Source organism: Diaporthe amygdali, assembly GCF_026229845.1.
Source record: "Diaporthe amygdali strain CAA958 chromosome Unknown NODE_6_length_1560011_cov_65_102424, whole genome shotgun sequence".
NCBI classification, from domain to species: Eukaryota; Fungi; Ascomycota; class Sordariomycetes; order Diaporthales; family Diaporthaceae; genus Diaporthe; species Diaporthe amygdali.
The window spans coordinates 777,377-801,646 of NW_026517026.1; the positions used below are offsets into that span (position 1 = coordinate 777,377).

Sequence of the window (24,270 nt, forward strand, 5' to 3'; positions counted from 1 at the left end):
GAGAGAGTGTTGCTTTCGTCGAGGATCGAGTGGTACTAGGGTGGGTAGACTGACGGGCAGTGCTGAGGTGCATTTGGGAAGGGCATTCATTCACTTAGCCACCGCCCTTCACTTATCGACCACCCTTCACCAGAGTTTGGACCCCAATTCGAAGACATATAGGTGGGTCGATTCGTCCTGTCATCAACCGGAGCACCTCCCACACTGTTACCAAACAGCTCAGTGGTCGAGTTGAGGTGTCTCCGACCGGAGGGTCGTTCGTTCAACCCGAGCCCGGCAGAAAAGATTCTCAGGAAGTTTCCATGGAATACCAGAGGACAGTACGCTCAATGAGGCGGAAGTTCCCTCTGTCAGTACATCGGCACTGGAAGAAAGAGTAAAAACCACAACGGCATCACAAAAAAAAAGATGGGGTTTTCCGCCTAGCAAGGTTCTTTTTGCTTGTGTCAACGCCGTCAAACGCAAGATGATGATCATGTCTGAATTGATTGCAGTCACTAACACCCACGTTGACAGTCAATGAATTTTGCCCCTCTCGTATTCAGTTCAATTCCTGTTGCTTTGGGGATGCAGGCATAGGATTGAGCCTAATTTGAGTAGACTGCTTACATTTGGTGAGGTCTGTCCGCTGCAGAAGCCACTAGACTCCCACCGCGGATCAGGTTGACTGACCTATCGGTCACGGCATATGATGCATTTTTCGTGTCTCGTGGTAGTAATGACGACTTATATGGAGTTGAGATCTAAACAATGTTTGTAGATGAGTAACTGGGAATGCAATCATCTTGCCATCATGTCAACACTTGTATTCCGATTGGCTTAGGCCTGATCACACTTGTGCGCCTTCATAACTTTCATCTGCTTCACAATGCCTCATTTCGATTCTTTACGGGATACCGACTCCCTCGTTATCACGCCGGGCTGTCTTATACAAGCGAGTCTAAGTCGATGACTGCTTAGTGGCGCTCATGGCAAGCGACCAAGCCTGAGAAGAGACAGGGCTGCTGAATCTCGATGCATGGTAAGCCAGAAAAGTATTTGGGTCAAAACTAGATACCTGAGAGGAGCAAGTCTGGTATCTCTTAAGAAATAATGAAATATTATAAGGCTACTTATGTATACTTGCCGTATATAGCACTTTCTAAAGACCTTTTGTTCAAGGTGAACATTGTTGACAGAAAATCCGGAACCAGCAGCATCATCATGCGCAGACCCAAGCGCATTCGCCGCAGCAAAGCTGAAGCAAAGCTGAGGATTCGTAAACAAAGTGCGGATCATGGTTGACTTTAGATGCATCATTAATTGATTAAACTGTAAAAAGCTGATGGCAGTGAGATTTTGATGGACAGTTTGAATGTGTTCTTTCCATTAATTTCGTCCATTTGCGTCTGAGATGTGATCCTTGACGTTGCGGTTCCATAACTCGAATAACCAGAGCAACCATCTAGATTTCACATGACCACCAGGATCTTTGTATCATTGTTCCTTGCGCCAGTTGTCAGGTAGATTGGGGATCTTTAGTACACAAGCTTCTAATTTTGAAGAAGAAGATAGCACAAGAACTAAGCCACCGAAGATGTGTCCTAAGCGGGGCTCTTCGCCAGTTCATGACACGCACATATCGAGGTTTATGGTAGCGAACATTAACAACCGTCAATCCACGGAGGCAGGTCCCCGAGAAACAAGCTCGGTGGCTTGCGTCTGCCGCAGAGCCGTCCTCCCGTTTTACCCGTTTTGGGAACCCACCCCTGTGCGTCCGAGATCTGCACAGTGGAGATTCGGTTGCAGCTGTCAATCTGGGGCACCAGACCCCTGGCTTAGCTCGTGATATTATCATGCTCATCCTATGAACGCGCTCTCATAACAATGTGCTAAAAGCTTCCATCATGCCTGTAGTGACAGGTTCGATTCCAGGCCGATCCTTGAGAAACCTTAGGTGCTTACCACCATCTGATTGCCCGCGTGCCTGGTCCTCATGATTGCTACCCCTGATGAATGCTTCCGGTCTTAATAACTGTCACAAAGCGGATAAGCTTGACCACAAGCCTGAGCGGGATCTGCCACGCTACCCACAGTTCTTAACTCATTGAACGGAACCTCGGGCCTGTGTGCAGCGAAAACTGCGATGTCTGGTGCCTGGCTCAACAAGCGAGCCAAAATATCTCATTCAAGAATGGAGGGAACGCGGAGGCAGGTGTATATATGCTCTTCTTATCCCCCAAGTTGGGTGCCTGATATGTGGTTGGAAGGCTAGCTTGAATAGTTTCTTCCCTTTTTCTTGTCTTTGATCCGCACTGAATCAGCCCGTCGCCAAGATGTATCCGACTCTTGCTATAGTATTACAGCTGACATTGTCAACTCTGGGATTTGCAGCAAGCCTACCAAATGTTGTGCTTCCAAGGCAGAACTCCCTGCGTTATGGTGTGTGAAGCAAACAGCCGCATAGAGTTATGGAGGATATTGACTGACCGCATCTCACAGTGGGAACCAACATCGCCGGTTTCGACTTTGGATGTGCCACTGATGGCACCTGCACAACCTCCAAGGCATATCCTCCGCTCTCGTCACTTGGAGGAGCAGATGGGTAAACCTCGCTTATTCTCCCCCCAACCCAATTTCACGACACACACACTAACCCCAAACTTCCATAGTGTCGGCCAGATGCAACATTTCGCCAACGACGACAAGTTCAACATCTTCCGGCTGCCAGTAGGATGGCAATACCTAGTCAACAACAATCTAGGAGGCAACCTTGACTCAGGCAACCTGGGCCGCTACGACCAGCTGGTCCAAGCCTGCCTCGCAACAGGTGCGACCTGCATCATCGACATCCACAACTACGCGCGCTATAACGGCAAGATCATCGGGTCTTCAGGCGGGCCCACGGACGACCAATTCGTCAGCCTGTGGCGGCAGCTGGCGACCAAGTACGGCAGCAACTCGAAGATGGTGTTCGGGATCATGAACGAGCCGCACGACCTGTCGTCCGTCGACACGTGGGTGGCCACCGTGCAGAAGGTTGTGACCGCCATTCGCGCCGTTGCGCCGACGAGCATGCTCCTCATCCCCGGCAGCAGCTGGTCGTCCGCGCAGCAGCTGCCCACCGAGGCGGGGCCGGCGCTGCTCAAAGTGACTAACCCGGATGGATCGACGGATAACATCATTTTCGATGTTCACAAGTACCTGGACAGCGATAACTCGGGCACGCACACTGAGTGCGTCACGAACAATATCGACAATGCGTTCCAGCCGCTTGCAACCTGGCTCAGGCAGAATAAGCGGCTGGCAATCAACACCGAGACTGGTGGCGGGAACACTGCTAGCTGCCAGAAGTACCTGTGCGAGCAGGTCGCTTTCTTGAAGCAAAACTCGGATGTGTTTATTGGTATTGTGGGCTGGTCTGCTGGTGGGTTTGACCAGACGTATGAGTTGGTGGAGACGCCCACGCGAAATGGGAATGGCTGGACTGATACCTCGCTTGTTAAGTCTTGCTTGGTGAACACTTAATCGGTTGGAAATCCTTTGTATGGTTCGAAGCGTTGTGGTCTGGATGCATTGCGCTCTGAATCCTCCCATAGTCTGATCATCACACTTTGCAGATCTTCTGAAACCCAGGCTGTCGAAATGCGGTCCTGAGCCCATGTAATATTATTTTCTGCCCTTTTGTCTTGAGTAATGTCATGGCATACCAACCGCCTTTCACACTCGAGACCATTTTCGATTCTTCAGCATTTTGCTTGTCCATCCTGCGCGACTCTTCCATGTGATGTCCTAATTCACCTCGAAGAGCTGTTCCTCACGCCGCATTCCTGCGCCTTGCGCAGTCCAAAAATCTCTGTGCCAAAATTTCCTGTGCTTTCGCAGCTGCTAAATCAATGCCAGTCCAAAAGTAAAGCCTAGAACGGCGGGTATCATCATGAATCTCATCATCATTCCATCGCTTTTGCTTCCTGCACCACTGTTGCCGGGCAGCTCCTTGGCCACGCTGGCCGTCGCGCTACCAGTAGCTAGGAAACAGCTAGCCGTGCCGCAATTATACCCAGTTGGACAGCAACCTGCAGTGGCGCCCGCGTCCGAAGGGCACAGGGACCAGCCGCCGGCACATGTCCCCGTCGAGGTGGTGGTAGGGACCGCCGTCACAGGCACGACTACTGTCTCGTCGCCAGAGATAATGGTGGTGGATGCTGTAGACGGGCACGAAGTCACGTGGCAGTCGCGGCCGGTCTGGCAGCAGCCTCCACCGTAGACGGCCGAGCATGCATAGAATCCCGTGGGGCAATAACCGGGGGGCGTGGTCAAGGTGCTGATCGAGGTTGGGCGGACAGGCGCTCCTGGAGCAGAGGACGTCTCGGTTGACGTTGCTGACGTCGAGCTGGCAGTTGTGGAGGTCTCGCTCGTAGAAGTCGAACTTGAGCTTGTCCTGGTGCTCGTTCTTGTTGTGCTTGCAGATGAAGACGGAGGAACGGTAAGGGTGACCACGGTTGTGGTTGGAGAGCCGTTGGTCGTCGAGGTCATGGTGCTTGTGTGCGTCACAACGGTCGCCGTAGCGGTCGCACTCTGGACACCTATGAGTTTTGTTAGCAGCCGACTCACTATACCCCTTGGATATCCAATGCGCTTGTCCCACTCACATCCAATACTGGCACACACGAAGCCAGGGATACAGCACCCGCCACCAATGTCTGAAGGGCACCCTTGCTGAGATCCTGAGCAGGCAATTGACCCAGTGCAACTTATGCCATCTGGGCAACATCCCACTGGCCCCAGGCCGGTGTCGGTGATCTGCACGCATTCTGTTCCCGCCTGGCAACAGCTGTTAGGGAAGCCGATAGCCGAGCAGTCTGACGTCCCAGTCGGACAGGCGAACTGCCTCTTCTCCAGTCTCGCAATAACACTCCTGCCCCTTTGGAACAGGTGCCAGCCACTTGCACCATCCTCATTCCCCCTCGTCGCCAAGCGTGAGTCAAAATGTGGTGCGAAAGGCGCGCGGTAAGATATCGAAGCCGACGAATTGGCCGCCAAGAGCTCCTCTTCTTCCACCTCCAAGACTCCCTTTGCTAGCACGGCGGCTTGGGCTTGGGTTCCAATCTGCGATACCTCTTCCTCCTGGGCAAACGCGTAGTACTCATGCAGCAGCTTCTCGCCTGCGTCGGGGCTCATCTTCCGAATAGCCGTTGGGAGCCGCTGTGCCTCAGCCGAGCCCTTCCCGACCTGAGCCGCCACGAGGAGCAGCAGTGAGGCGGGCAGCCTCGCAAGAAGTGTGAATGGCTGCATGTTGAGAACCGCCCAGGCTCTGACTGCAAGTCCAGCACAGGCGATGCAGGAAGGTGAGGTAATGGTTATCTCAGGCCTGAGAACGGCGACTGCGTCGATTGCTCCCCCGAAAATCCGTGTCACGTTTGGTTCTAGCCCATAGAACTGTCCATGGTAGATGTTCGGAGATGCAGATTTCTGAGTAAAATGATTATGAAAGTAAGATGGATGTCTCCGATGATGAGGTGGCAGTGTGGCAGCAAGCTTCTGAGGTGCGTTAGCGGGCAAACCGGGACCTTACGAGGTGGCTGGGAGAAGTGACCATGAGTGGATCATCAGCACTCTGACGTTTCACCGCTACCAATGTAGAAGCATGCTTGAATAAGTACTGTCTTGTGTCAAGAATGCCAATTTGCCTGGAGAATTGCAACGGTCGATAAACAAAAATCCGACATTCAACGACGTCTCTCTTCTTGCATGTGCAGGTGCAGCTGCAGCTAGCTGCAGGGGTTGACGATCGCGACATGGGGGCTGGAGGCGCCCCGGGATGGCGTCTTGGTCCTAACCCTTGCTTATTCACTAGGAGGGGGGCTGGATGGGGTAGGCACCGAGGCAATCGCTTATCATCAGTATCACATATTGGTTATATGTCTTGCTAGACTGCATGGTGTCATCTCTTGGGGCTGACACATTATTTGGTTTGGTAATCCCCAACTTGGCGATGCAATTCTTCTAGCTTATCCTGCCAACATAGCGATCAATCTTTGCAAGACTACCTGTGTATAGCTCTTTCGATAATTCCAGCTGCCGCTCTTCCCACGTAGATTGCAAATCTGAGAACATTATTACCCAGTATTTTTCTCACAGTACTGTTTATATAGAATTTTTTATAAGTAAAGTCTAGACAACGTCTCGGAATATTCCTTAAACTACATCCAACATTCTGACAGGCTACCACTAGCGTTGTTTCTAGTAGCCAGCTGTCCAGTCCTGAGGTGCGCTTCATCATCCCCTCGTTCACTCATGGGAGGACAGGCAGTTGCATTTTGAAATGTGGAACTCTGTGGCTCGGCAGCTATTTGCCTGTGTACCGACTCACAGCTCAATGTTTCACGAGTTTGCCCTGTGCAGCCTCATTTGTGTTCCCTCATTCCACATCATAGAAAATGGTTGAACCCATCCTCCAATTTCGGCTCATGACCTCTTCTCATTGCCTTCCTACTACATGGCTCGATGAATAACCACTTGCCACTCTTGACGGCCATACGAATATGTCTACTCTTGTACCTCAGCCGCTGGGAAACGCTGCAAAGAAGCATACCTCATGGCGGACTTATCTCCTCCAGGGTCAGCCTCTCGACCCCGAGTCCAGTCTCGAGCTCAACAAACTGTGCGAATACTGCCAAGCGATCTGGACGCAGTCAATTGTGTCGAACGACTTGCGGTGGTGTGACATTATCCGCATCACGCCTATCGCGTATACAGATTTCTTGCTCGTCTGCTCCAGCGGGGACCACACAGATTCGGGCAAGTCAGCATTACTCGTGAACTAACACCAAGTAGCAAACTTTGGTCCTTTCATGAGTCAAGACCTGTGATTTAATAGTGGGAAAAGCCTCTACCAGTCTCTGCACAGAATCAGAAGCTACTTTCGACCTGGCGCACTTATGGATTAGAGCCTCTCAGGAAGGGCCTGCCCTTTACTCACTCACCATTATCGAGACCAGCTTCTTGCTTTTAAGGCTAGTCGATGTTGGACTTGAAGGTTCTACGAGTCCAAAACTCCAAATTTGCAATCCAAACCCGGACAAGATTGAAGATTTGACCCCATGTTGGGGAGACAAGCCGCTTTAGAGCCTCACAGGAGAGAACTTTGGCAGTCTACAGAACTGCATACCTCTAGAAGAATTCTCACAGAACTTTCAAGACACCATAAGCACTTGTCGCAGAATTTTTACACCTGGATCGACTCGCTGTGCATTATCCAAGACTCCCCCCGTGACTGGGAAGAACAATCGATCGCCAGAATAATGATCTGAGCCAACTCCTGTTGTACAATTGCGGCTCTTGGTGCAGGGGATAGCACTCAAGGGCTCATCAGAAACGAAACCTCCACCTTGTACACTTGTGTCGCTTGCCTGTGAAGGAGCCGCTCTATGGAGTGTCAGAGGCTCGCATCTCTGGCTTTCCTTTCGGTATTACATGCACGCTTTACAGCCGTGCTTGAGTACTCTAAGAGAGGTGTCTGTGGAATGTGTGGAGTTGAATTGACTTTCCGTGGAGTTGACACACTGCCCCTGGTTTCGATTCATTGAGTGAATTAACTGCAGTCGAATTTGTGGCCATAATTTGACTCACTCAAGAACCACCAATGTCAGAAGCACGTCAGAATGTCTAGGGTTCCATTGTCAATATTTTAGTATGTTTCTTTGACATGCTACTGTTTCCTCAACTTTTTCTTTAAATTATGCGGTGGGAGGCGGGGATTGAACCATGCGTTTGGAGATCAGTTTTCGTAGCTTGCATAATCTCGGTCAGGATGTCAAGTTGACTGGCACAGATTCAAGTACCGAGAGATGTCAATGAACCCATTTTACTTAGCGGCTCCCTGCACCATTTACAGCGAACAATTCCAAGGGACATCTTTTATCACCACCATTGATGCTCCACAGAAGAAATGTCTGAAGATTATGAGTCAAATCTGATGCGGTGTAGAAGTGCATCTATTAAAACACCCTTAGCCCTGTTCACTTTACCCTCATTATTTCCTGCAGAAATCTCTGCCGTTATCTAAGCACAGAAAGTTGGTCGAACTCAAGTTTCAGGTTAGGCCGAATTGTTAGAAGGGTAGCGACCGCACCATGCTTGCCACTATCCCTTAGCTTTGCGAGAACCTTAAGCACATACCGGTCCCCGAGCGAACCTTGAATAGTCGGATGAGTAAATGCTGCGTGAATGAGTTTGCGCTCTTCGTCACGAGACAAGACATCTGTACATATCCTATGTATCAGAATCTCCATAGGTTCATACCCTGACGTGTGATGCGGCGTGGTGATATTGGCTCCTAAGTCGAGGAGCATGATGATGGTATTGACAGTAGAGGGCATGGCAATGGTACTCAAGCTTTGAAGATATTGGGCCAGGATATCTCCCAGCTCTTGGTCATATATACTCTCGTGCAATTTGAGTGCTTGCACGAGTTCGACGACCTGGCATGGGCGTAGACTGGTTTTGGGGAGGATATTACGGAACAGCGATCCGTGAGCTTGTTTGACTGCCCACAGCAGTGCCGGAAATGAGTCTTCCTCGAGATTTGGACACGGCGGTTTGACCGCAGCCACGTCACCATACAGTAACCGCCACCAAAGGTTCCAGCTCTTCCGACAGTCTTGGTTCTCCTCATTGAAGAATCTTGTGTGAAAGATCCAATGACTTGTAGCATAATGCGCGAAGCAAAGAGTGTCTATGTCCTCCTGTATGCAAGCAGTCTGCATCTGTGTGACAATTTGTCCGATATCAATTTGAGAAGGTCGGGCTTGTTTGTGTTTCCGCGATTTGATGTGTTGAACCAAGCGACTGACAACCGGGAGAGATTGCCGGGTTGTTTTGACCACTTCATCCAACAAATGCTGGCTTTGGAGATTCTTTGTTACCGACAACCGTGAATCTAAAATAGGCAAATTGAGATATGTAACGCATATAGCTCCCATGAAGTTTTCGGCATCGTCGCTAGCGAAATGATATGGCATCGTCCTTCGACTCGCAGCCGGCGAGAGGAGGTGTTGGATGACGCTATGGTGAATAAATCGAACTTTTTCGTCCTCTTCGTCGAGGTCCAGTAGATTACCTCCACAGAGAGTGATAAGCTGCCTGCCGTCCTTCGCTATCTCTTCAGGATGCAAGACCGACGCGCCGGGAACAACACAAAGCGCAACTCTCATCTCATAAAGATCGAGAGGAGTGACAGCGGACAAAACAAGCTTCATGATCCTACCTTGGTACCGGCAATCGAGAACATTCTCGAGCGCTCTCTCAAAAGCCTCGGGTAAATTCCTTGGAAGATGTGTAATGAGGCGCAGTATCTGCCTATCCGTGAGGACGACTTTCGAGTCGATTGGAAAGATTGTGTCGAGCTGAAGTGAGACCCATAAATACCTGCAGACATTTATTTAGCAGAAACAATCTTTGCGAGGCTTGTGCTGCCCTTCGTAAGGGGTTCTCGGTCACTAACATTCCCTGTGCCCCTCCGATGAGCTGCTTCTTGACAAATTCTTCTAGGTCGGGGCTGAGTTGTCTAGTTGCATTCCTTCGCGCAATCTCTTTCACAATATAAGCCTCAAGCTCTTCGTCATGCTTGTAGTCATCGTGAGAAACCAAGAATCTCGGTGCGAGACGACGCTTTGCAATGTCCTGAAACCTTGAATCAGAACGACTAGAATAACACAACAGAACAAGCCGGTGTTGCATCAGACGACGGAGACCATTTATCACATCAAATATATCGTCATCTGAACAATCTTCGAGGCCATCTGCGATAATGACGTATGTTCTGTCCTTGGGAAGAAGATCCAGAACGAAGTCGACAATGCTCTCCGGATCAAAAGCGTTGATTCTCTCTTTGCTTTTCTCGACTTCTTTCCAGACTATGGCCTCTGTTGGCAAGTCATCCAGCAGATTGAAAGCAATACTTCCCAGAATGTTAGTGGCCTTGAGACTGATGGGTTCCTGGGCTGCACAGAATACGTAGGCGCAGGATTGTACAAGGTCCATTCGGGCGACAATATTTGCCATGGAAACCGTTTTCCCACTACCTAATTTACCACTGACGCAAATTGAGGTCGATATCTGCATGGCCTGCCAGTCCTTGAAGCTCTGGGTGTCAAATATCCATTCGCAGGTTCCTTTTCTGCGCTGGCGTCTCCACCTTGTTTCAAAGTCGTTCTGATAAGGCGAAAGCTGCCGCAATATTCGTTGCTTCAAGTCGTGGAATCTGTCTTTTTCTGCGCCGGCAGCCATTTTCGTGGCTAGAAGTTTAGTTTGTTGCTGGATCAGATAGCCCCACTGATCCAACTCCTTTTGAGTAGATCCAAATTCCGAATCGAAAGAAGAGCCAATAGACGAGAATAATTGGGCACTGGTATTTTTCTGACCGAAAGCAATGATCTTGTTGCACAGTCTCAAGAGGACGACACAGTATTCGCAGAAAAATGTCTGGAGCACTTCTGACTGGGGAAAGATTTGAGCGAAGTCTTCATGAAGAGCCCAGGAAGTGCCAAGCCTCATGAAAAGTGTCGAGAGCTTCTCAAAATAGTTCAAGTAGTTCGTGGCGATCTCCTGCATGTTAACGAAGAGGACTGTAGAAATTCTCAAGATCGACTTACAGTCAATGACAATCTCACGGCACTCCACACCCCTGTCGCAATGAGATTCTGAGACCCCCCTATCAGAACATCGCCAATGCTAGCGAACGTCTGAATGCGGGACAAGAAGCCCCCAACTTTGGTCCCATGCGGCCTCCATGACCGGTGGCGGCGTGCACCCTCTTGGTTGATCTCTTCCGTCACTTTGATGACGTCCCGGCCTGAAATTTGGGTGCATTTCGCAGACTGCATGCTTTGAAACTCTCTCCTTTGCTCCGAGTTAAGGGACTGTGCGAATTCCGAGATGGCCAGCCCCAGGCGCGCCTCGGGCTTCAATCGGCCGCTTAAGGCAAGCTGCTTCGACACAAGCTCCATTGGCCTCGCGACAAGCTCCGGAAATCTGCCTTCGGGCCAGCACGGTATAATTCGTAGATGACGACTTTCGATTTCGGACAATGCGCTGTAAGAGACGATGTTTGAACGAATTCCGGCAGCCCTTGTTGACCCGCGCGTCGAATGTTGAGCAACTCATGGGACAGAGATGTGGAGTCTGCCTGATAGGACTTCTCTAGGGAAGCTGATCAGGGGTGGCTACGTTTATCTGCCAATTTAGTTAGGCTCCGGCCAGGCTTGCGACCTATGGTGTGTGAAATGCTGACTGCATGCGCGGGCTGTACGCGAGCGCCCTGCGAGTTGGTTGGCTGCTACGTGCAGGATCAAGTGTGGGTAGGACCTCTCGCATGCTCCATTGCAGCATCTGGGGGCCGCAGCTTGCAGTGAGGTCTCTTCGAAAGCCTTGTCGGCCAAATCAGCAGATGATGGAGCCGCAACCATTTCAGACCCAATGTTAGGAGCCTTTCATTCGCAGCAGTGAAGCTTCTATGGCGGCAAAAGTAGAACGCGCTCATCGAAATGGCCATGCACCTAGGAGACCACGCGTGGCTGCGGATGGAGGCAAACGGCGAAACTCCTGCCGCATATGGCAATGGAAAAGCTGGTTCTTGGCAAGGCAGATTCCAAGCAATTCAAAACGCGGGAAAGGGCTGGCACCAGAACGGATGTGCATGTAATAATTACACCGCGCGAAATGATGCCTGGATCGCCCAGCTAGGATTGCTTTTTCTGCAAGAGGTATTGCCGCGGATACTAAACAAACAAGATATCTATCTCATCGCGAAAGGGGGCAAAGGACACGTCAAAAGAGCCCGAGAACGCTACCAACGAAACTCTCCCCCTAATTTTTGATTCCATCTCCCCAAAAGAAAAATGCACTTGTCCATCTCCTCAACTTCATGTGTAACACACTACTGCATCTTCTCGTGAGTGGCCATGAGAGAGCCTGGGGGCACGTTGTTAGTCATTATGTTCCCAAAAAAGGTCCACAGGGGCAAATAGCTTACCAATAAAGGTCGTAACCAGACGTGATCGGACTTGGCAAATATCCTCGGGCACGAGCCAGATGGTGGCGCCCATCTTTCTCGCAATCGAGATGCTTAGCTTGGCGTTGAGATACGCGTCGTCGTCCGTGCGGCCGGGCGTGACGAGGTCGTAGTCGACATAGCTGCTCTTCATACCGTTGAGCACGTCCAGCAGGAAGACACCGGTGCCGATATTGCCATCCTTGAAGGAGCGAATGGCCGAGTTCTTGCCACCCTTGCGGGACATGTCGTTGGCCCACTTGACCATTTCTTGGTCAGTGATCTCGCGCTTGCCCAGCCGTTGTGCGAGGGCGCCTAGCGTGACGGTGATGTTCTTGCGCATGAGTTGCCACACCAGGCCAAGGGTGAGGGTCTTTTGCCCATCGGTGATATCGGCGCCTTGGATACCAACCAAGGAGAAGCCGTTCTGCTTTCCTAGCTCTATCGCGTAGTTCGTGTTCTCGACAGCCTTGAACCGCATCAACTCGCCGCCATTTGCAGGGGGCTTGTTGACGTGCCGCCAGTTGACCGAGCCCTTGATAACCTTATCGTAAGCTTGCAGGAGCACTGAGCCGTCGCGCAAATCGTCGAAGAAGGATTGGACAGCAGGTTGGACATCCAGACTGTTGAGCCACAGGGTAAAGACTCTGGCTTCGCGCTCGCCCTCGGCATCGAAGTCGTCCACTTGCTGTTTCTCCTCTTCCGTGATAGGGTCGAGGCAAGGGTGAGTGTTGAACAGGTTTGCGACGAAGGCAAGGTTAAGCTTGGGGTTTCCAGCGACGAGGGATTTGGGAGTCAAGAACTTGCGGCAGCTCAGCTTGTCGGCATCTTGAAGGACCTCTTCTGCACGCTGCAGTAGATCCCGTGTTTGCAGAGGGGCTCTTGTGCAACCGTACTCAGAGCCAATTTGTGCCATGAGCACAGCGTAGTTCTCGCCATCCTTGACGTCGGTTGAAAAGTTGTTCACACGGCGAGGCCAGTTGGCGGCCTTGAGATGGTAGTTGAACCAGCGCAAAAGAATTTGCTCTGGGGGCAGCCTCAAAAACTGCTCCAAAGTCTCGTCCTCTTCCAACAGCCGGTACAGCTCGGGGTGTAGCTTGATGTCAATCTTGCCCAGAAGACCCCTTCGGATGATCTGCCAGATCAGGCCCAGGATGAGATGTTCGCGAACCTCGATGATGTCTCCACTGCCAATGTTGACGACTGAGCAGCCGATACCCTTGGCAGACTCAATGACTATGTTGTTGTTCTCGGTCATGTGGAAAGCGTTTAGCTTCTTGATCTTCCTGCCGGCAACGTTGAGCACACGTTCGTCGATGGTATCCGGTACGCTGTCGTTGATGAGCTTGGCCAGGACCAAGCCATCGCGGCACTCGTCGAACATCTCGAAGGTGTCGGTGGGGAAGGGCAGGCGGTCGCCAATGTCGGCATCTCCGGCAAGGACGGCGTTGATGTGGCGGGTGAACTCAGTGCGCTCGTCCTCGTTGATGGTGTGAGTGATGTTGGCATTCGAGCCTTGAACGTGGATCTTGCCGCTGATACTGGACTTGGAAGCGTGACCGCCGCCGACGGCACCGCCGGTGCGTTGTGCGACGACGCTGCTGGGAGAGGCGGGGGCAGCACCTCCTGTGCGCATGGCGACCTGGGCGGGAGAGGATTCTCGGAGTTTCGCGATGAGCTATTATCCGGTCAGCAGCGGAAAACTGGCTTGGACGGCTGCCTCTGCATCTTTTTCTGTACGTACGCCAACATAATCCTCCAGCTCGACTCGCCTGGAGGAGTCGAGTTCGACCTCCTTCAGCGCTTGTCGCACGACATCGTATGGCTGTCTCTCGCTGGTCTGGGTTGCCTTGATGGCAGTGGCCTCGTCTAGGTAACCCTTGTCGTCGACGTCGAGCTTGCGGAAGGCGTCCGCCAGGCCGAATATGTCGTTCTGCTGGAACTGGGGGAACTTCCTGAGTTGGTGGTGAGATGGTCAGCCCCTTGGTCGCGATGTCTTCGCCCAGCTCAGGCGTTCCTGCGCGGGGAGACGGGGGGACAGGGGATGGGGGTTGAGGCTCCTACCTCTGCAGCTTGAGGACGTTCATGATTGCTTGTGTTTGCACTCTATGTTATTGCTGATTGGAGATGCTGGATATGAGGAGGGTGTGGAAAGAGAAGGGCAGCTCGTTCAGCGTGTAAGGTAAAAGGAAATACGCAGCCCAAGGAGGTCGGTCGTGAAGTCGGGTCGAGTCGCAATGTGGGGGGGAAGTAAGCTGGAGGAGGGATCAATTACTGTGTAATCACCCACTCACTCGCCTAGGAGCTCTCGGGTAGACAGGGTGACTGACTGGCGGGGCACAGAGGAGCAAGGCGGCATATTATGACGTCTCTTCGCAAGCCCAAGGTTTGGAGATGAGCCAGGGGCAGCAATCAAGCTTGCTGCCGCGCTGCTTGGTTAGGCACCTCTGACCAGCAATGCGCACCAGCCACAGCGGGTTTACGCGTACCACGTTCTACCCGCAGCAGGTCAAGCGGGTTGCCAAGAGGCCCTGACGACGCATGGTTAGGCAGTCATTTTTTCTGGATCTGACCAATTTTAGGTTCGCATCAACCAAACCCAACTCAATGCCGCCCAGCGATGCATATAAGATAGCAGGGTACTTTAGCAGCGCTGAGACTCCTCCGCAATTCTCTTAGTATTGAGGTACCTCCCTATCTGCATGAATCCTGATTGACGACGACCTCACTTGCGCTACTACCGCTCTTCAGAGTTTTCGGCTCGCGATTCGGTACGAGAGACTCACACACTCACAGTCTCTGCTCTTGTCCAAAATTGGACAGAAACATCTTGAACTCATCGCAGGTAAATCCAAGTGTTGTTTCCATGAAGTATCGAAGTCGATATGAAGTTGTAGAGTACATAGACCAATTTCTTTCATGAGCGAACTCTGACGTCTTGCATTCTGTTCACCAGGCTCAGTGGCCAAAGACTCGACATTTTCCACCGGTCCAGTATGTTCCAATCGTCGCGATAGCCTCATCCGACTGATACTCTGTTTCTCACGTGCAAAGATTTACCCGCAATCTTAGTTGTGTCCGCCATCATCAGCCCTTTCGTGTGGACCGAATCCTCCCTGGATAGCGAAGTTTGTCCCGTTTTGGCTGGCTGGAGTCAATATTCTATACGAATTTTTGCTTACTTACTCGCTCTCGTGGGCTTTTCTCCTTTCCCCGTATTGTCTGGCACCTCAATCCTAACAGAGTGACCAGAATCACCCAGCTTGAATCTTTAGAATGGCAAGCAGCAGCAGAGCCCCGCTCTGCAAAGTCTGCGAGGACCCCCTCGTAACACAAGTCGACGACGGCGAGGCCCCCATCCAGGACGATCTAGAACTACCCTGCGGCTGCCACTACCACTGGCAGTGCCTCCTCGACCAGGCGAGTCACATAGCACTGACACTCACCTGCCCGTCGTGCGACAAGTACCTCCCGTCCAACAGCCCCGGGCCATCCGTGACCAACCCGGTGCACCACACAGCGCAGAACCAACCCACCATCAACACGCGCTACGCCTCGGAAGATGGCGTCGAGGAAAATTACGACATCCTGCCCACACTAACGGAGGAGGCCTACCTGGAATCCCACCCAGACGAGCGGCGGCCGCGCGCCTTCCACACCATGTGCGGCGAGGGCGACGTGCTGGGCGCGGTGGAGCTGCTGAGCGACGCCGCGGCGGACGGCGACGACGTCGCCGCCATCCTGCTGTACCGCGACTCGCTCGCGCGCGGCCGCACCGCCCTGCACCTCGCCGTCGAGAAGGCCCAGGAGGAGGCCGTCTGGCTGCTGCTGTTCCTCGGCAGCCCGGGCCTGTCGCTCGACAACTTCCCGCAGGAGGCGCTCGCCGCCGCGCAGGGCATGGGCCTCGACCGCATGCCTGCCCGCGGCGAGGACGTCCGCGCTGCTCGGGATGATGACGGGCGGACGCCGGAGGACTATGCTAGGGCTTTGCCGCATCAGTGGGAGCGGTTGGTGAATGCTGGTGTGCTGCGGCCTTGAGGGAGTATGGGTACAGCCTAGCCAAACGGCGCGTGGCAGCATTCGATGAGTACCGAGGGGTTAGAAATCGCCGGTACAACGCAACGGCTTGTTCTAGATGGGCTATGACGGCCGATTGCTTTAGCTCGGGGCTATTGAGCTACCTTGTTGGATCTTTGTATTATCAGACTCCAGAGATACCAAAATGTTGTATGACAAGAGAGGACGAAATCCAGATATATTTCTGAGTTGGCTTATTTGCAGCCATCAAGCCATACCACAAGGATCATCATATTGCAGGGATCGTATTGGAGCCGTATTGCATGGGTCGTATTACAGGCCACTGTACGAGACCATGCTCAAATCGATCTCCCTTCTCATGCTACCTAGCAGGGGAGTATTGGCATCGAGTCACTAGTCACAATCCGAACTTACTCGTCTTGATAACACTGCTTGTACACAATGCAGCAGACTCCTGCTTGTGAGCCAGATCGAATTGCCATTCCCCTGGTGATCTAACGCATCTCAAGAATAACGCCGACTCAGCAAAGCACCCAAAAGACAAAGCCCGCAGTATCTGTGCTTCCGAAGCCCGTGCAAGAGCAAAACGCCCATTCGCCGCCCGCCACTACCTGTGGCCCAATCTCATCTAATAGCCCTAGCCCACTGTCTAAATGGATATACTGCGTCTTTGCGGAATCCCGCCCCAGCCTTCAAAATAAAGAATGAAGAGGAAAAAAGAATGATAAAGTCCACTACTTCCGTTCCCTGTCCCGGCCCTCCGCCTTCCTGGACAAAAGCTGGCTCACGAGGAAGTGCGCGACGTCCTCATCAGCCCAGTACGCCATGTGGCTGGCGATGGTGTTGATGGGGTTGAAGTCCAGCGCGCCCTCCTGGATACTGTAGTCGACCCGCCCGTTCCTGTTGAGCGCCCGCACCTTCAGCTCCTCCCGCCGGACTTTCGCCGCCTTGTTCTCCTGCGCAAGCCAGTCCTCTCTCTCCTTCTCGTCTTGCACCCCGCCCTCCTCCTTGATCGCGTCCGCCCTGCCCTTTTGGAACTTGCTGTACAGCGTCTCCAGGTCGTCGTCCAGCAGCGTCATGTCGTTACCGCTAATACTCTTGCGACCGCCCTGCTCCTCAGCCAGCTGTCTCTTGCGCTCCGCGGCTTTCTGGCTGAGACTTGTCGTTGAGTCCTGCCGGGAGATGACGCCAGACGAAGTGGAGATGTTTGTTCCGGCCCCCGGGCTCGGCGTGTGATGCTGCTGTTGTTGCTGCTGTTGCTGCGAGGCGGTAATTTGCGCAACATCCTCTGGTGTCAACCCTAAGCTGCGATTGAGTAGGTTGTTGGCCAGTCCTGCGCTGATGTTTGCCCACAGCCCACTGACACTCTGCCCAACCTTGGCACCGATGCCCGAAATACCCTGGGGAGCCACATTGCCGAAGATACCCTTCTTGGTATAGGGCAGGTTCTGGGGCTTCAGAGACGACATGGCGGGTGAGATAAGGGGCTCGATGCGATAGGATATAGGATCGGAGGGATAGAAGATGTTGAACATTTGAGACAGCTTAGGTGAAGACACAGAATAGGGCAAGCCCGTGACAGGTGAGATGCGGTGGGGCTCGACTCCTAGGGATGCGGTGCGGAAGGGATCGTCGACTAGGTCTGGGTCAAAAGGACTGTTCGCTGGTAGGCCGTCCGTGAGATGGCGCGCACCGATCGTTCTGGTGCCATTAGCGATATGCAACATGGCCGAGCTATTGGGTCAGGGCACTTACCGTCCTTTCAGCATCTGAAATAGTCCGATCGGAGAGCCAAGGCAGTAAAAATCGTCAACTTCGAAGTCGAATGTCAAATCTCGCGGATCTTTTGTCGCGGGCTTCCGGGTTTCAGATGGCCATATTCTGAGTGGGTTCTTAGACTGCTCAGATTCTTTCTTCAGTTCCTGCTGGCGACAAAGAATATCAAACATAATGGCAGACCCGAGAGAATGGCCCATGATGTGGACTTTTCCCTTGAAACCAGGATTTCTCTCAACGAAAAGATTGTATATCCTGTTGGCCTCCTTGAAGACGATCTCGGATATCTGCTCTCTGTAAGCGCTCTGGTAGAGGAGGACATCCAGTGCCAGGTCAGAGATGAGTGATCGCGCAAATGCCACGCCTTCTACCGTTATATCGTCAAGGGAAGGGTCTATGGCCTGAGTTAGCACTTATTCTTCATGTGAGTAACTGACACTTACATTCGTCTTCTTCAGTTGTCGCAAGGCCGATGTCCTGCTCGCTCTTTTTCTCTTCACGTTTTCTGGGAAAGTCCAACAAGTGACGCCAGCACACGGGCAGCACTTGCACACGAGAATTTCCAGGACCTCCGCCGATCTCTGAGTTGAGCGCCCTGAGATCCTCAGAAGTGGTGTAGACCGATTTGATCGTCTTTCGCAACGTATTGACATCGTGGACGAAATTGACACTCTCCATTCGCAGTCCAAGCAACTGGCCAATGCCATGTGTAATCAGGACAAGATGCTCGATTTCGCGTCCCTGCGTTTCCCCGGCTGGCGCATTATAATCGTCCTGTATTTCTTTTTCCTCTCGTTTCCTGACAGCTTCTTCCTCTTGGTCGACATCGCGGTTTTCGCTTTCAAGCAATGACGAAATCTGCTGCTTGAGACTATCACCTCGGCTTTCAATCACTGTTTTGCCTGCTTCTTCCTGCTCTTCGCTCGAGCGTGCGAAGTCAATAGAGTCGGACCTAGTCGTCGGTGGCGCTGATCTTCGTTTTCGTGCCTTGTCAAGTTGTTCCTCGGTATTCTTCATGTCAGTCGATATATCGGGATTCTTCTCATCTTTTGAGGACTCTGGCTTTGGCTTGGTCTTGCCAGGCTCTGTGTAGCCACGGACGAGCTTGACGCCACTCATATAGCCCCCACCAGCGAAGCGTTCGTACATTGTCGAGGTCACCCATGATAGCACGCCGTCGGAATTGAGCCAAGCTGTCGTAGAATCCTGATATGTTGCCACGGAACTCATCCAGGCACCAAACAGCCGGTGTGTTTGGGGCTGGGGAGGTGGTCCCATCGGCTTCAGAGACGAATCGGCTTGTGCGGCGGCCTGCGCCCTGAGGTTATCAACAGATGCCTTCGGGGTCACGTCTCCCTTCTTCGATTTCGACTCGCTTCGGATTCTTGGGGCTAACCAGGAGTTAATTCTCCGTCGCTTGCTGGGCCGCTCTTCCAACTCACCAGGATAGAGCCATGGTTTGCATTTGAGATAGCCCTCTTCTAACTGCGCAGCGAGGTTCTCCTCGCAGGGACGAAGGGTGGAGCCTTCTTGATAGAACCAGCTCCCACGGCGCACGTCGTAGACAGGACCCAGCCAGTACACTGGTGCGAGCTCTCTCTTTTCTATGTCGACATCGAAGAGAAAGTCTTCGTTAACCGGAACTTTGGTTCCACTCTGTGCGTCGCTTTCCTCCGTCTCTGAAGTGAAGGCCTTCCGTGGCCCTGAGAAGTTTCTGGTTGGGCCCGAGTTGCTTCGGTCTCGCTCGCTTTCCGTGCCCTCCAGGACGCCCTGGTATGCAGCCTCGATGGATCGCGTGTCATTGTTGGTGAACGGTACCCATTTCTTAGGGGGTTGGGGTGGTTTTTCGTCGGGCTTCTTCTTGCCCTTGATCAGTTGTGGCTTCCGCTTCGGGATCTGGAATTGTAAATGTCAGCTATTTGCCGGCGGTGATGGGCATGGAAACCTACATCGACAGCATGGAACCACTGAACCTTCAACGGAGGACAGTCGGGAGGGTATCTCCTGGAACTGATGCCGTATATGGGGTTGATGCTGTGGTCGCCTCCCTGGTTTGTTGGTTTGGGTGCAGGAGGCGCTGGTGGCTCTCTGGGGGTCGGCGTCGAGCTTCGGCTGACAGACCATGGATTGATTGATTCCACCGCAGAAGCCCAAGTTGACTTCTCTGCCTTCTTGTCGGCAGCGGATCCAGAGGCCATGTTCTTATGCCATGCGGAAGAAGCTTGTGAGGAGGACCAGCTCCTGACAGAGTGGCGCCTGGCGTGCCTCCCTATCACCCGCCTCCAGGCGATGGACACGGCAGGATTCTGCGGCGCCAACTTGGGATGCGAGGGCACGTAGTAGTACGGCCGTGATCGAATGGGATGTGTAAGGGTCGCGATTCGCAAAGTCCGCGCGGACGGCTGAGTCGTGTACGGAGGGGTTTCGTTGCTGTCAAGTCGTCGAGGTAGCTACTGTAGCTAGCTGTTGGCGAATGACGACAAGTGACGGGGGCAGCTGGGAGGAGGGAAGGCAGCATGAATCAACTTGACGTGGCGTCACAGAAGAGAACACGTGCGTTTGACAAGGCAGAGATGCGAGTATTATGCGAGGATCCTCAGGTTAAGAAATCATGCTATGGCCACCTTGGTTTGTCGAAGGTCATAAATAGAAGTCGGGAAGATGGCTGTCTCACTCGCAGGCCGCGCCGGCCCCCAATGAGGACCTTGGGATGCGACCACGCGGCGCCTCCATCGGCTGGGGGTGGGATGAGTCTGGCAGTTCCGTAGGAGCTATGACGTCCCTGCACTTCGGCCCGCCACCTACCATTTCAGGGGTAGATCGCCCGGCAGCAACCGAGCTGTAAAAGGCACCCAGGCACCCTGCCACCCTAGCAGTAGCACTCAGCTTGACAGCCGTCGGTCGCATACCGCGTTGATCAATTTCGTATTGAGTCTGCCCACCGTTTTCCGAGGGGTTTTAATGTTAAAGATTTCCACCGATTTCCACAGACTTCCCACTTACAATTCGCAACAGCGAATCATCTCTCTCATCCAAGCCGCTTGGCTATGGAAGCATACCGCGATGCCCGAACCTTCCGAGCCTGCACTCAGCTGACAATGGCTATCCAACCCACCGTTGCCAAGCTCTCTTTTCTCTGGTAGTGTCCCGTGTTGATATGGTCGATTCTAATCCACGTGCATTTGGACGCACTTGTGTCTTCTGAGGATGAATTCAATCTCTCAAGATTGACGCCTTTTGTTGCAGAACGCGGCCCAGATTTTCTGAGATGCATCGAGACTACTGTGAAGAACGGAAAGCGGCCGAAAGGGGGGCCACACGTCCCATGCTCGATATCGGCAAAGCGACATCCCCTTGAGTCTCATATATAGTGCAGCGTCTTTTACGTCTCGCCTGCTTTTCTTGCAATAGGAGTATACGCCAAATCAACAGTCTATTTCTCTCGACGCCAGGCAATATTCAATTTCTCTATCTCCAATACTTCATACCTATCCAAATTTGCTCCTTAACTACATCGCACTCCTACAGCCAGGACGGAGCCTGCCAGCTCTTTCCCGCTTTGAATACGGGTAACAAATCTGGACTGAATTCATGTTTTCTCAAGTGTCTGGGCTTGGCCATGATCACCTGAAGAACTATCAGATGAGGACTTCGCATTGCCTCTGTGACAGTTGTGAGACGCCCTGTACATGGCTTTACATGATCGACCCACTTTAGTATGGAGCATCACAAGTCTGATATGAGGAACAAATTATCCTCTCCCAATAACTTTCATCCGCCATGGTCATGATACGCTTTTCTAGTGTTCGGAAGTAAGACCAGAGAGTAATTGATTCAATCGGATCATCAGCTTAGCAAGCTTATTTCAGTTTCTATGTTTCGGGAAGCACTCCGCATTGCGGTCCGGAATACATTGGGCAATGATTGAGAAGAGCAGACCACGCAGATGATTGTAGCAATGTCGTCACAGCTACACGTACAATTCACCAAACTCAGTCTCGCGGTGAGGATTCCGATTTACCACATATTAAATTTTGCATAAAAATTTCGTAGGAACTGATACGATTCAAATCATAGTTTCAAATGGCATTTTCTTTCTAACACTTGAGCTATGCATGGGCGCTTCGTTGTATGAATCATATGCATTCAATACATTAGACTCATTTTGTGTTTTTGCGCCTAATTTATACGTGGAGGAATTTAAGTGCAAGTCAGTGGCTTTATGGCGGTAAGGAAAACCAAAGGGCGTGACTTCAAAATTGACAATGCCGTTACAGGCATCTATCAGTTCAGCCAGTGTAGCGTCACGCACCTCCCAGCACCTCGCGATTGGCCATCTTGATCTGTAACGACACACGCGGTCTCGTATTTCAAAAGTCTTCCACAAAGACTAAAGGAGGAAAGGAACAGTCTGTGGTTCTGACTTTGAACTGATTTGGGTTCGCTCGCGGCACTGTTACAGATGATGTCACCGAAGTCCCGTGACATGGCGTCGATATCGCGAAAGGGATCCCTGCCTGCCGAAGGTTGAACCACTCCAAACCACGAACCTCCGACTTCTTGTCCAAACGCGACCTCATTGAACTGGACAGCATCGATGGAATAGATGCGACTTGTCTACGGCATGAAATTTAATCCACAAAAAGGGCCGTGAAAATGTGCGGAAGATATGCCCTCGCCCTGGTATGATTTCAACGACTCCTGTTCCTCGAAAGCCAGTGGCAAACTAACCAGGTCAACGCAGCGCCCGTCGCAGGTGCGCCGTATGCTACAGGACGATGATATGCCAGTATGGGATGCTCCTGCTGACGAGGGTGATGGCGCTCCACGCCAGAGCTACAACTTTGCGCCTGGGTACCACGGCATCGTGTATCGCGCGGATGTGCCCGACTGGGGAGCCGGTCCGCGTCGCGAGGCCAAATCCAGCAAGGGCGCAAAAGCCGCGGCAGAGGACCCGTCTGCAGATTCAGAGACCGCAACTCATGATGAACCTGCTGAGATAGAGGCCGATGGCAACGGGGAAAGCGGCGAGACGCACTATAAGCTCCAGTCGATGAAGTGGGGCCTTATCCCCTTCTGGACGAAGCGGAACCCAGACTATGGGGCGATGATGAAGACGATCAATTGCCGAGATGACTCCCTTGCCCAATCAGGTGGAATGTGGAGCTCTATGAAGGGCCGTAAGAGGTGTATCGTCGTGGCGCAGGGGTTCTACGAATGGCTGAAGAATGGCAAGGACAAGATGCCGCACTTTGTGAAGCGCAAAGACGGGCGTCTGATGTGCTTTGCTGGGCTTTGGGACTGCGTACAGTATGATGGTAAGCTGCTTCCAATTGGTTCGTTTCCATGTCTACAAGAGACTGGACAGGTTCTTTCTCAAAGCCTAGAAGGTGGTCTGACCGGTGTAGATGACGACCAAAAACACTACACTTACACTATCATCACGACCGACTCGAATAAACAGCTCAAATTCCTTCATGACCGCATGCCTGTCATCCTAGATCCCGCCTCGGACAAGATGAAGACTTGGCTCGATCCTCAACGTTTCGAGTGGTCGAAAGGTCTGCAGGACTGTCTCAAACCATTCGACGGTGAGTTGGAATGCTACCCTGTGAGTAAGGAGGTGGGTAAAGTTGGGAATAATTCTCCCACGTTCATCATCCCTATCGCGAGCAAGGAGAATAAGAGCAATATCGCCAACTTCTTCGCCAATGCCAAGGCGAAGAAGGAGGCACCCCAGGCCGATGTGGAGGTCAAGAAGGAGGAAGAAGGCAAGGAGGAGACTAGTGAGACAAAGACAGTAGAGGATCTCGCTGAGACGGTGAATGATGGCGGAATGGGCATCTCAGCTTCCCCAGGAACGAAGAGGAAAGCAGACCCAGGTTCAGAAGATGAGCAAGGTCCTCCGTCCAAAAAGGCGCCTATTTCTACGTCTCCAGCAAAGGTCACAACGTCTCCCTCTCCTTCTCCGAGCAAGGCGGCCCAGAAGAGCACCAGAGTCATCAGTGCGACGAGCAATGGCACCAAGAGTCCTGCTAAAGCAAAGTCGAGTGGGACGCAGAAGATCACGAAGTTCTTTGGTAACAGTGCTTGATAACTTTTTTGATCCAGGTGCCTTGTCTTCGGTACCTATGTTCTTGGTGTTTGGCGTTTAGGGCTTGAAAATACTCAAGGAACAAGGGCAGGAATGCGAGTCTTTCAATTTAGTTTGTTCATTGGAATATGCAAAGTGAGAATGACCTGGTTCATTTTGAAAATTTGAGAATCTCAAGACATAAGTGGCGAAGATTGCAGCAAAGGATTGCCCCAAGCCATTACCCTTCACATAACAACTTTCGAGCACGTAATTGAAGGCTGTTGAGAGGAATCTGACCGAGCCATTCCCAAAAGTTACAGATCAGTTTGCGCAAGTTTGTTTGATTTCC

General features: G+C 52.1%; 8 protein-coding genes across 8 annotated transcripts; 4 read left to right on the top strand and 4 right to left on the bottom strand.

Annotated features, from left to right (window-relative positions):
• Positions 1 to 2,315: 2,315 nt before the first annotated feature.
• J7T55_000983 (cellulase) lies at positions 2,316 to 3,507 on the top strand (the record flags this gene model as incomplete). The annotated part of the gene is made up of 3 exons (XM_053140254.1): positions 2,316 to 2,421; positions 2,482 to 2,584; positions 2,652 to 3,507. The coding sequence occupies 3 exons, from the start codon at positions 2,316 to 2,318 to the stop codon at positions 3,505 to 3,507; spliced, it is 1,065 nt and encodes a 354-aa protein (XP_052996631.1).
• Positions 3,508 to 3,776: 269 nt separating this feature from the next.
• J7T55_000984 (GPI anchored protein) lies at positions 3,777 to 5,578 on the bottom strand (the record flags this gene model as incomplete). Its single annotated transcript, XM_053140255.1, has 6 exons — positions 3,777 to 3,835; positions 3,957 to 3,997; positions 4,056 to 4,565; positions 4,632 to 4,639; positions 4,759 to 5,451; positions 5,555 to 5,578. The coding sequence occupies 6 exons, from the start codon at positions 5,576 to 5,578 to the stop codon at positions 3,777 to 3,779; spliced, it is 1,335 nt and encodes a 444-aa protein (XP_052996632.1).
• Positions 5,579 to 6,524: 946 nt separating this feature from the next.
• J7T55_000985 (uncharacterized protein) lies at positions 6,525 to 6,806 on the top strand (the record flags this gene model as incomplete). The annotated part of the gene is made up of 1 exon (XM_053140256.1): positions 6,525 to 6,806. The coding sequence occupies one exon, from the start codon at positions 6,525 to 6,527 to the stop codon at positions 6,804 to 6,806; it is 282 nt and encodes a 93-aa protein (XP_052996633.1).
• A 1,233-nt stretch (positions 6,807 to 8,039) lies between these two features.
• On the bottom strand, positions 8,040 to 11,447 carry J7T55_000986 (uncharacterized protein; the record flags this gene model as incomplete). The annotated part of the gene is made up of 4 exons (XM_053140257.1): positions 8,040 to 9,408; positions 9,485 to 10,587; positions 10,635 to 11,073; positions 11,347 to 11,447. The coding sequence occupies 4 exons, from the start codon at positions 11,445 to 11,447 to the stop codon at positions 8,040 to 8,042; spliced, it is 3,012 nt and encodes a 1,003-aa protein (XP_052996634.1).
• A 470-nt stretch (positions 11,448 to 11,917) lies between these two features.
• J7T55_000987 (fimbrin) lies at positions 11,918 to 14,118 on the bottom strand (the record flags this gene model as incomplete). The annotated part of the gene is made up of 4 exons (XM_053140258.1): positions 11,918 to 11,952; positions 12,014 to 13,709; positions 13,776 to 13,986; positions 14,096 to 14,118. The coding sequence occupies 4 exons, from the start codon at positions 14,116 to 14,118 to the stop codon at positions 11,918 to 11,920; spliced, it is 1,965 nt and encodes a 654-aa protein (XP_052996635.1).
• Positions 14,119 to 15,307: 1,189 nt separating this feature from the next.
• J7T55_000988 (uncharacterized protein) lies at positions 15,308 to 16,069 on the top strand (the record flags this gene model as incomplete). Its single annotated transcript, XM_053140259.1, has 1 exon — positions 15,308 to 16,069. The coding sequence occupies one exon, from the start codon at positions 15,308 to 15,310 to the stop codon at positions 16,067 to 16,069; it is 762 nt and encodes a 253-aa protein (XP_052996636.1).
• A 734-nt stretch (positions 16,070 to 16,803) lies between these two features.
• Positions 16,804 to 20,043, bottom strand: J7T55_000989 (DDHD domain-containing protein; the record flags this gene model as incomplete). Its single annotated transcript, XM_053140261.1, has 5 exons — positions 16,804 to 17,770; positions 17,825 to 18,239; positions 18,289 to 19,236; positions 19,288 to 19,741; positions 19,795 to 20,043. 5 exons carry the CDS (start codon positions 20,041 to 20,043, stop codon positions 16,804 to 16,806), a joined length of 3,033 nt encoding a protein of 1,010 aa, XP_052996637.1.
• A 2,458-nt stretch (positions 20,044 to 22,501) lies between these two features.
• On the top strand, positions 22,502 to 23,939 carry J7T55_000990 (SOS response-associated protein yoqW; the record flags this gene model as incomplete). The annotated part of the gene is made up of 3 exons (XM_053140262.1): positions 22,502 to 22,528; positions 22,590 to 23,163; positions 23,233 to 23,939. 3 exons carry the CDS (start codon positions 22,502 to 22,504, stop codon positions 23,937 to 23,939), a joined length of 1,308 nt encoding a protein of 435 aa, XP_052996638.1.
• Between the last annotated feature and the right edge of the window lie 331 nt (positions 23,940 to 24,270).